Here is a 15,503-nt window from a genome sequence, read left to right as displayed (position 1 = left end):
CTGACAAGTGGCGGAGCCGGCATTAGAACCCACGAGCTCTGACTCCCGAGCCCAGACTTGAACTCTCCCAAACGTTCATTCAGTAGGCACTCGATCAATAGCATTAATGTTGATGTTGTGAGGAGGGGACCATGGAATCAATCAGCGGTATTTATTCAGCAAGTACCCCTATGTGGCACACCGTACTGAGCGCTTGGGAGAGTACAGTAATAATGTTGGTATTTGTTAAGCGCTTACTATGTGCCGAACACTGTTCTAAGCGCTGGGGTAGACACAGGGGAATCAGGTGGTCCCACGTGAGGCTCACAGTCATAGCAGAGTTGGTAGGTGCAGCCCCTGCCCCCAAGGAGCTTACAGACTACAGGGAAGAAACCTGGCTTTCATTTGCTCCCAGAGAATCTCTTTCCGTCCCTTACCCACCTCAGGGCGTTTCTCCCGCCCATTCCAGGTCGGCTGCGGCGCGACGCGACTGCCAGGAGACGGGCAGACCAGCGCTGGAGAAGTTGCCCCGCAGGACCCTCCGTCTCTGCTCGAGCCTCCAGCCTACCCGCCCATCCAGGTCATCCACGCCAAAGTCTCTTCCTCTAGCTCTTCCGAAGTCTCCTCCATCAACTCCGAACTGGAGGTATGTGAGTCAGCGGTTCCTCACGCCTTTCCTTTCCCCCTCACCCCCTTGGTCCCACCGCTAACCTCGCCTGGCCAACGACAGAAACTGACCTACCGTCCAGGTCGTCCGAGTCAAAGTCTCTTCCTGTAGCTCTTCTGAGGTCCCCTCCAAAAGCCCCGAACCGAAGGTATGTGAAGTTATCGGTTTCTCGTGCCTTCCCTTTCCCCCGCACCCACCGAGGCCTGACATCTAACCTTGCCTGCCCAGCAGGAACTAACCCATGGTCAAGGGGTTTCTCCTGCCCTGTCTTCGTTTTCTTTGTGGTCTGAAAGCATCTCTCTTCTTCTTCTAATAATAATAATATTGGTATTTGTTAAGCGCTTACTATGTGCAGAGCACCGTTCTAAGCGCTGGGGTAGAGACAGGGTAATCAGGTTGTGCCACGTGAGGCTCACAGTCTTCATCCCCATTTTACAGATGAGGGAACTGAGGCACAGAGAAGTGATTTGCCCACAGTCACACAGCTGACAAGTGGCAGAGCAGGAATTCAAACCCATGACCTCTGACTCCCAAGCCCGGGCTCCTTCCCCTGAGCCACACTGCTTCCCTGCTTCTAACTGTTTATGTGTCTCTCTGTGGGGTTTCCAAACCGACTGAAATTTGCTCTTCCTTCCAGAGGGTCACTTCCTAGGCGAAAAACATCTGTGAGACTTTTTCAGGTCAAATTGGTAGAAGTTAGTAGAGACAGAAGGTTACGTAACCTTAAAATAGTCACAGGACTGATCGATACAGTGAAGAAACAGGTTGGGAAGTAAGAAACTGACTTGGTGAATCCATCCGTCAGTGGCATTTATTGAGCACTTACTGTGTGCAGAACAATGTACTGAGTGCTTTGGGAGAGTCCACCGCAGTAGATCTAGCAGACAGTGAATGTGTACTCTAGCAGAATAATAACTGAGCCGAGGGAGCGATAAGATTAGTCTCAGAGAGGCTAAAGAAGATGGAACCCCCTCCCCAGTATTTCCATAGAGCCAAGTCTGTCGGTGCCCTTGGGCCCCGAGGCTTGGGGGTTAGAGGTCGTGGATTTTAATCCAGCCTCTGCCGCTTGTCCGCTGGGTGAGCTTGGACAAGTCGCTTCACTTCTCTCTGCCTCAGTTCCCTCATCTGTAAAATGGGAATGAAGGCGATGAGCCCCTTGCGGGACAGGGACCGCGTCCAACCTAATAATAATAATAATAATAATGTTGGTATTTGTTAAGCGCTTACTATGTGCAGAGCACTGTTCTAAGCGCTGGGGTAGACACAGGGGAATCAGGTTGTCCCACGTGGGGCTCGCAGTCTTAATCCCCATTTTACAGATGAGGGAACTGAGGCACAGAGAAGTTAAGTGACTTGCCCACAGTCACACAGCCGACAAGTGGCAGAGCTGGGATTCGAACTCATGAGCCCTGACTCCAAAGCCCGTGCTCTTTCCACTGCGCCACGCTGCTTCTCAACCTGATTACCTCGTATCTACCGCAGCGCTTAGGACGGTGCTTGGCGCCCAGTAAGTGCTTAACAGATACCGTAATTATCAGAATTACGGGAAGCAGCGTGGCTCGGCGGAAAGAGCCTGGGCTTCGGAGTCAGAGGTCATGGGTTCGCCTCCCGGCTCTGCCACTTGTCAGCTGTGTGACTGTGGGCGAGTCGCTTCACTTCTCTGTGCCTCAGTTCCCTCATCTGCAAAATGGGGATTAACCGTGAGCCTCACGTGGGACGACCCGATGACCCTGTATCTCCCCCAGCGCTTAGAACAGTGCTCTGCACATAGTAAGCGCTTAACAAATACCAACTTTATTATTATTATTATTAGAATAAAGGCCATCAGAGAGAAACCTGAAGGGGGAGTGCCCTCCACATTGAGCAGGGGTCTGCCGCTTGTGGCCCGTGAACCATATCTCACTTAGTACACTCTCATATCTCTTAGTAAGCGCTTAGTACAGTGCTGTGCACATAGTAAGCACTCAGTAAATACTATTGAATGAATATCTCGTCTCTTCTCGGAAACAAATGTGGTTCCTGACCTGGGGAAGGGAGGCCTCGAGCCCGACCCCAGAGCCTCAGGCTCTGGATCAGGCCCCCGCCAAAAAAACCTCACGATGCACAGCGCCACACTTGTACAGAGCCCCACCTCCACCTACTTAAAAGCAGCGATGGGGCCACAGGGCCTTGTCCATCGTTACTAGGGGCAGGGGAGGGAGGGAAGGTGGAGGCGTTGGCACCGGGAAACCTCCCCGGGCTCTTCTCGGCATCGGGCAGCCCTCCGGCCTCCTCCCTTCAGCGCCAAGCAGTCCGTCGGGGGCTTCTGCTGGGCGAGGCAGGTGGGTGCCGGGCCCTGCTCCCCTGCCTTGGTGCCCCTGGAGGGGCGGGATCCCTGTCGCTCCGAATGCCTGCTCTGCGCCGGTTGGACCAGGGAATCCTGATGCCAGGAAATCCGCCCAGGGAAGGTGGCCCCGTCCTTCTGCAGAGGGGAGTCCCTGCCCGACCTGGAGGCGGTGGCGGGCTCGGCAGCTCTTCAGAAGGAGGGAAGCAGGTGCAAGAGAAAGGTCCGGAGCAGGGCAACGGCGGGAGCGGGAGAGAGTATTAGATTCCCCACCAGAGTCCCAGAAATGCCGCCCCATCATCCTATAGTACAGCCTGTAGCCTGTTGCTGGCTGCAGGGCTGGGGAACGTGGGGCTCCGCTCTGCTCTAGGGACAGCAGAATAACAATAATAACAATTATGGTATTTGTTCATCGCTTACTGTGTGCCAGGCGCTGTACCGAGCGCCGTGGCGGATACAAGCAGATCGGGTTGGACGCCTTCCACGTGGGGCTCACGGTCTCGATCCTCGTTTCCCAGATGAGGGAACTGAGGCCCACCGAAGTGACGTGACTTGCCCGAGGTCCCACAGCAGACAAGTGGCAGAGCTGGATTTAGAACCCCATGACCTTCTGTCGCCCAAACCGGGGCTGTATCCACAGTGTTGTGCTGCTTCTCTGAACCCACCATCCCCAGAGATCTTGCTTCATCCTCTATGGGGGCGCTGGGGATGGGGAGATCCTGCTCTAGCCCTTTGGGGAGGACGAGAGATGGGGGCCCCTGTTCTCCACTGGTGGATCCAGGCAGTGGGAAGGGACAGCACCACTCCTTCCCGTGTCCCATATCAAGAACCAGCCTGGCGTAGCGGAGAGAGCACGAGCTGTAGGAGTCTGAAGGTCATTCATTCAGTCGTATTCTTACTGTGTGCAGAGCACCGTACTAAGCACTTGGAATGTACAGTTTGGCAACAGATAGGGACCATCCCGGCCCAACAGTGGGTTCACAGTCTAAACGGGGGAGACAGACAACAAAACAAAACAAGTAGTCAGGCATCAGTACCGTATGGGTCCTAATCCCAGCTCCGCCACTTGTCTGCTGTGTGACCTTGGGCAAGTCGCATTACTTCTCTGGGCCTCAGTTCCCTCATCTGTTAAATGAGGATTGAGACAGTGAGCCCCACATGGGACAGGGACTCTGTCCAATCCGATTTGCTTGTATCCACCCCAGCGCTTAGAACAGGGCTTGGCCCATAGTAAGTGCTTAGCAAATACCAATCTAGTGGCCCCTCTCCACTCAAATCCCTGGGATGAGGAGAGATTAAACTGCCAATGCTGGCCTGTCATGGTGCCTCTCCCCTTCCTTCACCTTTTCCCTCTTCTCTCTTCCTTTCCTCTCCCTTCCCCTTCAATCCCTTCCTCTAGTCCCCTCCGTGACTCTCTTCCTCCATCTCGCTGTTGTTACAAAGAGCCATGCGGTGTAATGACAAAATCGCAATAATAATAATGTTGGTATTTGTTAAGCGCTTACTGTGTGCCAAGCACTGTTCTAGTCACTGGGGTAGATACAAGGTAATCAGGTTATCCCACGTGGGGCTCACAATCTTCATCCCCATTTTACAGATGAGGTCACTGAGGCACAGAGAAGTGAAGTGACTTGCCCAAGGTCACACAGCTGACAAGCGGAGAAGCCGGGATTAGAAGCCATGACCCCCGACTCCCAAGCCCGGGCTCTTTCCACTAAGCTACGCACAATGTGCCGAGCACTTGCAGATCCCATAGAACAAATCACTCCTGGGATCTTGGGGTTGGGGAGGATTCGTCCAGCCCATCTGCTCCCAAGCAGGAGCTGTCTGCAGTGGGGGGGCAAGGCATTTAAAAACTTCCCAATCTTTACGAGTCGCGGAGCGAGGCATTTAAAACCACGAAAAGCGGCATTTTCCTAGCGGAAAGAACACGGGCCTGGGTGATAGAGGGCTTGGGTTCTAATCCTGGCTCCACCACGTGTCTCCACGTGATCTTGGGCGAGTCACTTATCTGTGCCTCGGTTTCCTCAACTGTAAAATGGGGATTCGATCCTAATCCCTCCTACTTAGACTGTGTGCCCCACGTGGGCACCGATTAACTTGTATCTACCTCAATGCTTAAAACATGCTTGAAACAAATGCCATAAGGATAATAGTGAGATTCACAATGAAGTAAGCTACCTTAATGCGTTTCTGTGGTTCATTCATTCACTTGTATTCATTGAGCGCTTACTGTGTGTAGAGCACTGTACTGAGCGCTTATTGCGCTCCGCCCGCTCAGGGGTTTCATTTGGTTTGGCTGTTCTGTGTGACAAGGTTGTCAGATTCTTGCTTTAGGCCAAAGGCTCTACACCTGGGTCTCTAGAGTGAATAGCTGCCCGGGCCGGATCTCCTACAAGAACGGCAAGCCCTTCTATCGGGGGCGGCTGCCTGCCTCTGGTATTGGGAATCGCAGAAAAAACATTTGCTCAATTGCAGAGGAAGTGGCTGGCGGGTGTGACCCGGGATGGTGGTATGAGATCGTCGCGCAATGTGATGATAATAATAACTGTGGTATTTGTTAAGCACTTGCTATATATTGACCCCTGTACTGAGCACTGGGGTAGATACAAGATCATCCGATGGGACACAGTCCCTGTCCCACATGGGGCTCCCAGCCTTAATCCCCATTTTACAGATGAGGTAACTGAAGCACAGAGAAGCGAAGTGACTTGCCCAAGGTCACACAGCAGACAGGTGGCAGAGCCGGGATCAGAACCCAGGTTCTTCTGACTCCCGGGGCTGCGCTCTATCCACTAGACCACACTGTTTCTCTACTGTAAATATGTTCACTGTGCTTTGAAGGTGTTATGCCCCTCGCCAAGTGACCAATTTACTTCTAGGGGTAACTCGACATTGAGAGAAGTGTGTTCGATATTCTTACAGCTGATAGTCTATTTTAGGAATGAAGAGAAAGGCACTCTCCTATTCCAACAGCGTTCGAGCATTGAGCATTTAAATATTCTAGCTATTTCTTAACTGCGGCACTGCTTTTCCAGGAGCACTCTAATGAAACAGCTCAAATATATACTTGTTTTCAACCAAGGAGAAAGAAAACCACCAGTCAATAGTACTGAAAACTGAGAACGGGAAAGAGAGTTAGAGCCGAAAAAAAAGAGTTGTATGTTAGATTTAATTAATTTTGCCCTTGAAGTTTCCAGAAAACTCTCTCCTTATCATTCCAGTTGAAAAATCTCTGACTTTGCAGTACTTTTTTCCTGAATCATTCTACATTCTGCAGTCATATTGCCAAAAGGCCGAACTCTATTTCTCTATTTCTGGAACAGATGTTATTATACGCCTTTTCGGAACTGACAGAGAACCAGTTCAGATACACTCGTTTTGATCCGTTTGAGGGAAATAAAGATTGCTTTGCTAATTCTGAAAGTTTCCTGATTTTTCAGACCTCAGCCTTTTCTTGGCCTTTATCCACAGTTTGCTGCATTATACGGTCCCTTGAGTTTTCACAGTAGCCTTGTGTTTCTTTGAGAATTAGCAAACTAGTTGCTGGAGAGAAGATGCGTCGTTTCTCTGCTTTAATACTGCCCAAATTCACTATCTGTATTTTGTCGCAGGTTTACACAAAAATAATTGTAAAGAGATGGGTCTCTCCTATATGGCCCTTTCTCCCATTCTTAGATTTGTCATGTGAATGCTCGATGAAAATTAATAATTATGGTACTTAATAAGTGCTGCCTATGGGCCGGAGCACTGTACTAAGCACCGGAGTAGATATAATGATTAGTTTGAATTAATACAATTCCATAAATACAATTGAATGAATTACTGAATCCCACTCGATAGCTACTATTTGTTATTCATATCAAAAAAAGAGAATGGAAAAATGGATCAGTGCGCAGTGGCTTAGGTAGGATGTGTAAGTGTAGACACGTAAGTGCCATGAAGACAGAAGCTATGCTGAGGTGCTGAAAGATTACTTGGGGGGATATGACTTGGGGAGAAGACAAATGAATCAAGGAAGCCCTCCTGGAAGAGATGGAGTTTCAGCAGCGTTCCGGAGATGGGGGAAAGCTGTCCCCTGGCAGATTTGAAGGGGAAAGGGCGTTCCAAACAGGGAATCGGAGGCAGGAGTTTTGAAAACGAGACATACGAATATTTCGTGCATTTTCTATTCTGAAGGTATTTTGGAGTGAAAATAGGACATTACCATCAGTTGGAAACTACTCACTATCAGCTTTAAAGCACTCAAATCACCTTGCCCTCTCCAAACTAACCTACCTCAATCTCGTCTATCTCGTGGCTGACCTCTCGCCCGCGTCCCGCCTCTGGCCTGGAACGCCCTCCCTCTTCGTAGCCGACAGACAGTGACTCTCCCCCGCTTCAGAGCCTTATTGAAGGCACGTCTCCTCCAAGAGGCCTTCCCAGACTGAGCCCTCATTTCCTTTTCTCCCACTCCCTTTTCCATCTCCCTGACTCGCTCCCTTTATCCCCCGCTCCCCCTACCCCAAGCACCACCATGGCTCAGTGGAAAGAGCACGGGCTTTGGAGTCAGGGCTCATGAGTTCGAATCCCAGCTCTGCCACTTGTCGGCTGTGTGACTGTGGGCAAGTCCCTTCACTTCTCTGTGCCTCAGTTCCCTCATCTGTAAAATGGGGATTAAGACTGCGAGCCCCACGTGGGACAACCTGATTCCCCTGTGTCTACCCCAGCGCTTAGAACAGTGCTCGGCACATAGTAAGCGCTTAACAAATACCAACATTATTATTATTATTATTATTATCACCACAACACTTACATATATATCCGTAATTTATTTCTTTATATTAATGTCTATCTTCCCCTTTGTTGTATTGTGCTCTCCCAACTGCTTAGCACAGTGCTCTGCACATAGTAAGTGCTCAAGAAATACCATTGATTGATTGATCGACTGCTTTAGCTTGTTATGGGCAGAGAATCTTGTCTGTTATATTAATAATAATGTTGGTATTTGTTAAGCGCTTACTATGTGCAGAGCACTGTTCTAAGCACTGAGATAGATACAGGGTCATCAGGTTGTCCCACGTGAGGCTCACAGTCTTCATCCCCATTTTACAGATGAGGTAACTGAGGCACAGAGAAGTTAAGTGACTTGCCCACAGTCACACAGTTGACAAGTGGCGGAGTCGGAATTCGAACCCGTGACCTCTCGACTCCCAAGCCCGGGCTCTTTCCACTGATCCGCGCCGATATTAGCATACCGTATACTCCCAAGGACTTAGTTTAGTGTTCGGCACACAGTAAGCACTCAATGCATGCAATTGATTGACTGACTGAGGAGAATCTTAGAGATTTTTTTTCCAAATGCACAGTACTAGATTGATTAATTGAAACCACGTACATATTCTTATACTCAGTTGCTTCCCCTCCCTGTAATTTATTTTATTTTATTGTCTGTCTCCACGATTAGACTGTAAGATCCTAGAGAGAAGGGATCGTGTTTCCCAGTTGCTCTTTACTCCCCTAAGTGCTTAGTACAGTACAGTTCCCCCTATTAGACTGTAAACACGTCAATGGGCAGGGATTGTCTCTATCTGTGGCTGAATTGTACATTCCAAGCGCTTAGTGCAGTGCTCTGCACATAGTAAGCGCTCAATAAATACTATTGAATGAATGAATGAATACTAGGCTTAGTGGATAGAGGATGGACCGGGGAATCAGAAAGTCATGGGTTCTAATCCTGTCTCCGCCACCTACCTGCTATGTGACCTTAGGCAAGTCACTTCACTTCCCAGGGTCTCAGTTACCTCATCTTTAAAATGGGGATTCAGAGCGTGAGCCCTGTGTGGGACGGGGACTGTGTCCAACCTGACTAATGTGCAATTACCCCGGTGCTTAGAACAGTGCTGGGTACATAGTAAGTGCTTAACAAGTACCATAATTATTATTAAGAGAAGCAGCATGACCTAATGGCGAGAACACAGGCTTGGGAGTCGGAGAACATGTGTTCTAATCCTGACTTTGCCACTTGTCTGTTGTGTGACCTTTGGCAGGTCATTTAACTTCTCTGTGCCTCAGTTACTCCCTCTGTAAAATGGGGATTAAGACTGTGAGCCCCACGTGGGACAACCAGATTACCTTGTATCTACCCTGGTGCTTAGAACAGTGCTTGGCACATAGTAACGTCTTAATAAATACCATAATTATCATTATTATTATGCAAAGAATAAATGTCCATTAAACGTCATTGACTGATTCATTAGTCCCCATTTCAGGCACTTCTGAGCACTCGATAAATACCACTGATTGATTGATTAACAAGAGAAAATATATTGCAAATTTAGGTAGTGTAAAAATCCCTAGTCGGTTAATAATAATAATAATAATAATGATGATGGTATTTGTTAAGTGCTTACTATGTGTCAAGCACTGTTCTGTGCTCTGGGGGTGATACAAGCTAATCAGGTTGGACACAATCCACGTCCCACATGGGGCTCACAGCATTAATGCCCACTGTACAGATGAGGTAACTGAGGCACAGAGGAAGTGAAGTGACTCACCCAAGGTCACACAGCCGACACGTGGTGGAGCCAGGATTAGAACTCAGGTCCTTCTGACTCCCAATCCCGAGCTCTATCCAGTAGGCCACGCTGCTTCTTGTCCTAGTGTTCTGGACATGACTAGTAAAGTGCCTAACGTACTAGCGGGGAATGAACTCATTTACTGGAATTGGGTTTATTATATGAATATACCAATATTTTCAATATTACCAAGGAAGGTGAAATAATTCTTTTGGCCCCTAGTGGGCAGTACTCCCAAACTCTAGAGGATTTAAATATTGTAAAAAAAAATCCCTAGTTTCCCCTGTATTTTGGAAAAAAATACATTTTTATCTTGACATTGATCATAAATTTTGAGGCCGCTAAGTACATAACCTGCTCTGCCCTGTTTCCATTACAGCTTTGGAAACATTTGTCCTTTTAAAAAAAAAAAAAATACCTCCACTTTTTGAGGAAACAGGCCGCTGTTTGTGTTTGTTTTTTTAAATCTTGGTCCAGCTCTTTTAACTTCCATTTCTCTTTCTCGATTTCTGTTTACAATGAGTGACTTGCGGAGCTGTCATCACCGTTTGAAGTAAAAATCCTGTGGGTTATTTTAGTTTTTTGTACGTACATCCCTGAGCTGATCACGTTTTTCTAATACAGACCCCAACGATGGATTGCTAATTCTGTGAGGAATCTACCCGATATTGAAATGCAGGTGTTAATCAGAGTCATTTCACTGTGTGACTTGGTTTGAAAAACCAAGTTTAGAAGTCTGAATGTGTCGTCATTCGTAGATGATACCAATTAAAAATGAATCTGGGTGGTGATGAGCCCAATATTATGACTCTGGTTATTATTTTTAAGTGCTTGATATGAAACCTCTGAACCCCCAAACCGATAATTATTCATTCATAATAGCATTTATTGAGCGCTTACTATGTGCAGAGCACTGTACTAAGTGCTTGGAATGGACAAATCGGCAACAGATAGAGACAGTCCCTGCCGTTTGACGGGCTTACGGTCTAATCGGGGGAGACGGACAGACAAGAACAATAGCAATAAATAGAATCAATTAGGAACTTCTCATCATTTTATTATTATTAATAATAACGGAACACACATTTCTAAAGCATTTTCTCTTTTACAGTGGGGTTCCACCCATTTCCCTTCTTTAGCTCAATTATCTTCTCACTGAAATAAAACTCCTCTTCTGTTTGTTAGTGCTAATTGCTGCTTTTCTGCTTGCCAAATATTTCTTCCTGCTTCTTACTAGAAAACTCTGTCTCTGCTGATTCCAGAAATGATGTCGAGCTCAAACTGAACTTTGATTTTTGGTGATGGCAAAATTGGTTCAACTCTTTTCTCAATCTTTCTTGTTCTGCAGCAAAAATATTGGGAAGCCCTAAATTCAGAACAGGTATGGAGAATCATCACTTCACTCTACTGTAGAATAATACTAATAACAATAATAATAAATGTTAAGCGCTTACTATGAGCCGTGCCCTGTACTCAACACACCGAGGTAGGTATAAGTTAATCAGGTGGGATACAGAAGGATCTGCCAGACAGTGGATCGGTAGGATTCGCAATGTCTTATATCACGTGGGTGTCTTCTGTGTCCCGGTCAAAAAGAGAAGCAGCGTGACCTAATGACGCTGCTTCCCAAGCATGAGCCTGGGACTCAGAGGACCCGAGTTCAAATTCTGGCTCCACCACTCTGCTGTGTGACTCTGGGCAAGTCGGGAAGCAGCGTGGCTTATTACCTGCTTGGAAGTCAGCGATCATGGATTCTAATCCTGGCTCTACCACTTGTCAGCTGGGTGACTTGGGGCGAGTCACTTAACTTCTCTGTGCCTCAGTTACTTCATCTGTAAATGGGGATGAAGACTGTGAGCCCCACGTGGGACAACCTGATTGCTTTGTATCTACCCTAGCGCTTAGAACAGTGCTTGGCACATAGTTAGCACTTAACAAATACCATCAACATCATCATTATCAGTGCTTCGGTTCCCTTATCTGTTAAGTGGGTATTAAGATTTGTGAGCCCCATGTGGAACATGGACTGAGTACAGTCCGACTAATTTATATCTATCCCTGTACTTAGTACAGTGTCTGGCATCAAGTAAGCACTTAACAAATGCCATTAAAAAAAAAAATGAGGGTCTGCAAACATATTTAACTCCAGGCAAAAAAATAAATTGTAGAATAATTAGTGATGAATAGCAAAGGGGCCCTGGAACCAGAGTCCCGAGATTTAGGTTCACTTTCTGAGTCTTCTTTGGACTAAAATTCGGGCTCTGCTTTGGACTGCTGGTGGGATTTTTTCCATGTGTGTGCTTCGCCCATCTGTAAAATTGGCAAAGCAAGTAATAGCTCTGGAAACCCAGTTATCCGAACGAACTGTCACCGAGGCGATTTCAGGTCATCTCGAGTTTGAACGTTGAACAAAACATGGTATATGAAAGACCCTAGCCCCTTTTTAGATCAGTATGCAGGACAGAAAATGATTCACAGTCAAAAGGTATAGTGGTCTGTTGTAAAGGGCCAAGGAGATTGAGCTACAATGCTATATTTTATTTTCTGTGTCTGAAAGGGATCTGACTTTCTGTTTAGTGATCGGAGGATCTCGGGTTTTAATGCTCTCACGGATCGACTTGAAAATGACTGCAGGGGGAGATGACTAAGGCCCTTTAGCAGTGGAAATTTGAGAACAGATTACGGGATAAAACACTTGATTCAGAGCCTGACTTTTTGGTCCTGACTCGCTGAGAGAGTCTGGGAGGGTCACTTAAAAACCTTAGCAGGGGAACATCATCTGCCCTGTGTAGGACTCTGATACAAGTGCTTGTTCTTTCCCAGAGGAAAAAAAAAATTGCAAAACACATTGAGTTCCTCAAGGAAAGACATTTAGGGAAACACAAAAAAATCAGAATGGTTGTTTTTCTCCAACAAGCTCTTCTTTTCTTTGAGATGAACAACGAGAAAGAAACGAACATGGATGAAGTGTCTTGGCTCTGCAGAATTCAAGTTGAACCCCAAAATGGGGCTTCTATTTTTTTGAAAATAGTCTCTTTTTAGAAATAACCACTGAAATCAAATTCTGTAAAGTGCACAAAGTAGCCATTAGTGATAATAATAATAGTGGTGCTTCTTAAGCACTCACTATATGCCAAGCACCTTACTAAACATTGGGATGAAACTGAGATTGTCAGGTGGGACCCAATTCCTGTCCTACATGGGGCTCACAGCCTAGTGGTTAGAGCACGGATCTGGGAGTCAGAGGACATGGGTTCTAACCGCGGTTCTGCCATTCGTCTGCTCTGTGACCTTGGGCAAGTCACTTCACTTCTCTGGGCCTCAGTTCCTTCATCTGTAAAATGGGGATTCAAACTATGAGCCCCATGTGGGACAGGGACCGTGTCCAACCCGATTACCTTGTATTTACCGCAGTGCTTAGAACAGTGCTTGGCACATAGTAAGCACTTAACAAATACAGTTGTTAGTGGGAGGGAGAGCCGGTATTGAATCCCCGTTTTACAGATGAAGCACAGAGGAGTTAAGTGACTGGCCCAAGGTTACGTAGCAGGCAGGTGGCCGAGCTGGGTTGAGGACCCAGGTCTTCTGACGCCCAGGCCATTAGTCCTTGCTGCTGCTCTATTAGAAAACAGATTAGAAATCAATTAGCCAGTAGTTTTAAGTGAGGCCTACAGTGTTCAGAGCCCTTGGGAGCATATAATATATTAAATAGCCACTATCCCTTCCCCCTGGGGTCAAAAGAAATATTCAGCCTGTCCCGTGGGTCATATGTACCTGTTTAGAACAGGAGTCACCTACTACCAGTAAAACAGTAACCTAGAATGGTTTTTTGTACGTGCAAAACAAAACCAGAGTCCACTTTCCGTGCAATCAAAACATTACAAAGGCAAAGGATATATTGCAGCATCTGGATGGCTTTCAGCGCTGACACATTATCGGAGAGAAACAACTTCACTGTGAACAGGTAGTGGAGTAAGTTGAGGAATGTGGGAGTCCATTTAGGGGAGCTGGCCTAACTTGTCCCAACGGAAAGGAATCCACGTGGCAGGAAGGGTCCGACTGAGCTTGGGAATGCGGGCTGCACTGGCGAAACTTGCCACCATCTGTTTTTGAAAAGCTACCCTTCTCCTCTCAGTAGCCTCGTTAAGGAAAAGGGAAACTGATTTTCCTACCGTAGCCCACTACGGTAACGTGTCTCAAAGCGGCTTGGCGTCGTAGATAGAGCACAGGCCTGGGAGTCAGAAGGTCATGGGTTCTAATCCCGGCTCCGCCGCTCGTCTGCTGTGTGACCCTGGGCACGTCACTTCGCTTCTCTGAGCCCCGGTTACCTCGTTTGTAAAATGGGGATTGAGACTGTGAGCCCCATATGGGACAGGGGCTATGTCCAACCCGATTTGCTTGTACCCACCCCAACGCTTAGTACAGTGCCTGGCATATAGTAAGTGCTTAATAAGCGCCATAATTATTATTATTGTTACCCACTTGACAAAGAGTTTGAAATCAAATCAGCGATGTAGCATTTCTCAAATGCTCTCAAGGTGTTATATACTCTTACCGTATTTGACACCGTCAGAGCTACAAGGGGATACAAACATCAGTAATAATAATAAGAATAATCGTGTTTTTGTTAAACGCTCACTATGTGCCGGGCACCGTACTAAGCGCAAGGTGTATATAAGCAAATCGGTTTGGACACAGTCCCTATCTCATGTGGGGCTCACAGTCTTAAGTCCCCATTTTACAGATGAGGTAACTGAGGTCCGGCGAAGTGAAATGACTTCCCCAAGGTCACCCGGCAGACAAGTGGCGGAGCCGGCATTAGAACCCAGATCCTTCTCACTCCCAGGCCTGTTTTTTATCCACTAGGCAACACTGCTTCTCTAAATAGCCCGAAGATGTAGAGTTCCAGTGTTCAGGTATTTTATTTTTATTATAATTCTTTGTTGTCTAAAGGTAGCATCTCGTAAACCTTGTAGACACAGGTCTTGTTTCTTTCCCTTTTCCCCATACGCCCATTATTGATCCTAGGTAATGTCTGAGTGCGAGAGATAAAAGTGCCTCAACCTGAGAATTTGTGTGTTCTGTTCACAGTGGGACTTCGAAGACGTGAACCTTCAGTGGAGCAAAAACAACTTGGAAATGCCCAGGGTTCAGCCTCTCCGGGGTTCAGGACTCAGAACGCCGACTCCGTCGGACTCGTAACGTCTCGAGGCCAAGCCATCTGAGATGTGTCAGCACCTCCTCCGATTCCGTATCCAGTGGGTACTCGGGAAATATTCGTCATGATAGGGATGATATTTCCTCGCTCCTGGGGCAACCTCCGGGCCAAGCCCAGCACCACTAGGAAGCTTAAATCCGAAGGTGAATGGACTCTTTGCTCTACCGATAACACCCACACCTTAGGGGGAAGCAGCACGGTGTAGTGGATAGAGCCCCAGGCCTGGGAGTCAGGAGGTCTTGTGTTCTAATCCTGGCTCCCCCACTTGTCTGCCGTGTGACCTTCGGAAAGCCGCTTCACTTCGCTGTGCCTCAGTTGCCTCGTCTGTAAAATCGGAATTGAGACTGTAAGCCTCACGTGGAACAGGGACTGTGTCCAACCCCATTTGCTTCTCTCCACCCCAGCGCTTAGTACAGTGCCTGGCCCATAGTAAGCGCTGAACACATACCATAATTATTATTATCATTATTACCTTCTGGAAGTTTTTTACAGCCCAGGCTCTTTTCAGGATCCTAACTCTGAAAAGAATTGGGTGCATGGTGGGTGGGGAAGGTTGGATGAGTGAGAATCTGATGTACTATAATTCGCCAACCGTCTCTGTGGAAAGAAAGTGAGCGTCACGTATTGCATTTTAGTGAGTCGCTCCGGCATTTCCTCTCCCTCTCCCTCCTCCTTTCCCCTGTGTTGCTCTACTCCACCCTAAGCAATACTCTCTCCATTCATTCTCCCTCCCCTTGTCCCCCCCCGTAACAGCAGCGG

At 47.4% G+C, this 15,503-nt stretch overlaps 1 protein-coding gene across 1 annotated transcript in view; it reads left to right on the top strand.

Moving 5' to 3' along the window:
• The window catches only part of TMEM44 (transmembrane protein 44), a 47,132-nt gene extending 32,139 nt beyond the window's left edge, over positions 1-14,993 (top strand). The window contains exons 9-11 of the mRNA XM_029069641.1: positions 449-625; positions 10,875-10,907; positions 14,618-14,993. Of these exons, the coding sequence (XP_028925474.1) occupies positions 449-625; positions 10,875-10,907; positions 14,618-14,728 (321 nt within the window). The 3' untranslated portion in view covers positions 14,729-14,993. The remainder of the gene's footprint in view (positions 1-448; positions 626-10,874; positions 10,908-14,617) is intronic.
• Positions 14,994-15,503: the final 510 nt, after the last annotated feature.

This window comes from Ornithorhynchus anatinus, chromosome 7 (genome assembly GCF_004115215.2).
Source record: "Ornithorhynchus anatinus isolate Pmale09 chromosome 7, mOrnAna1.pri.v4, whole genome shotgun sequence".
NCBI classification, from domain to species: domain Eukaryota; kingdom Metazoa; phylum Chordata; class Mammalia; order Monotremata; family Ornithorhynchidae; genus Ornithorhynchus; species Ornithorhynchus anatinus.
The sequence above is the reverse complement of the archived record's forward strand: the minus strand, read 5'-3'. Positions and strand labels throughout refer to the sequence as shown.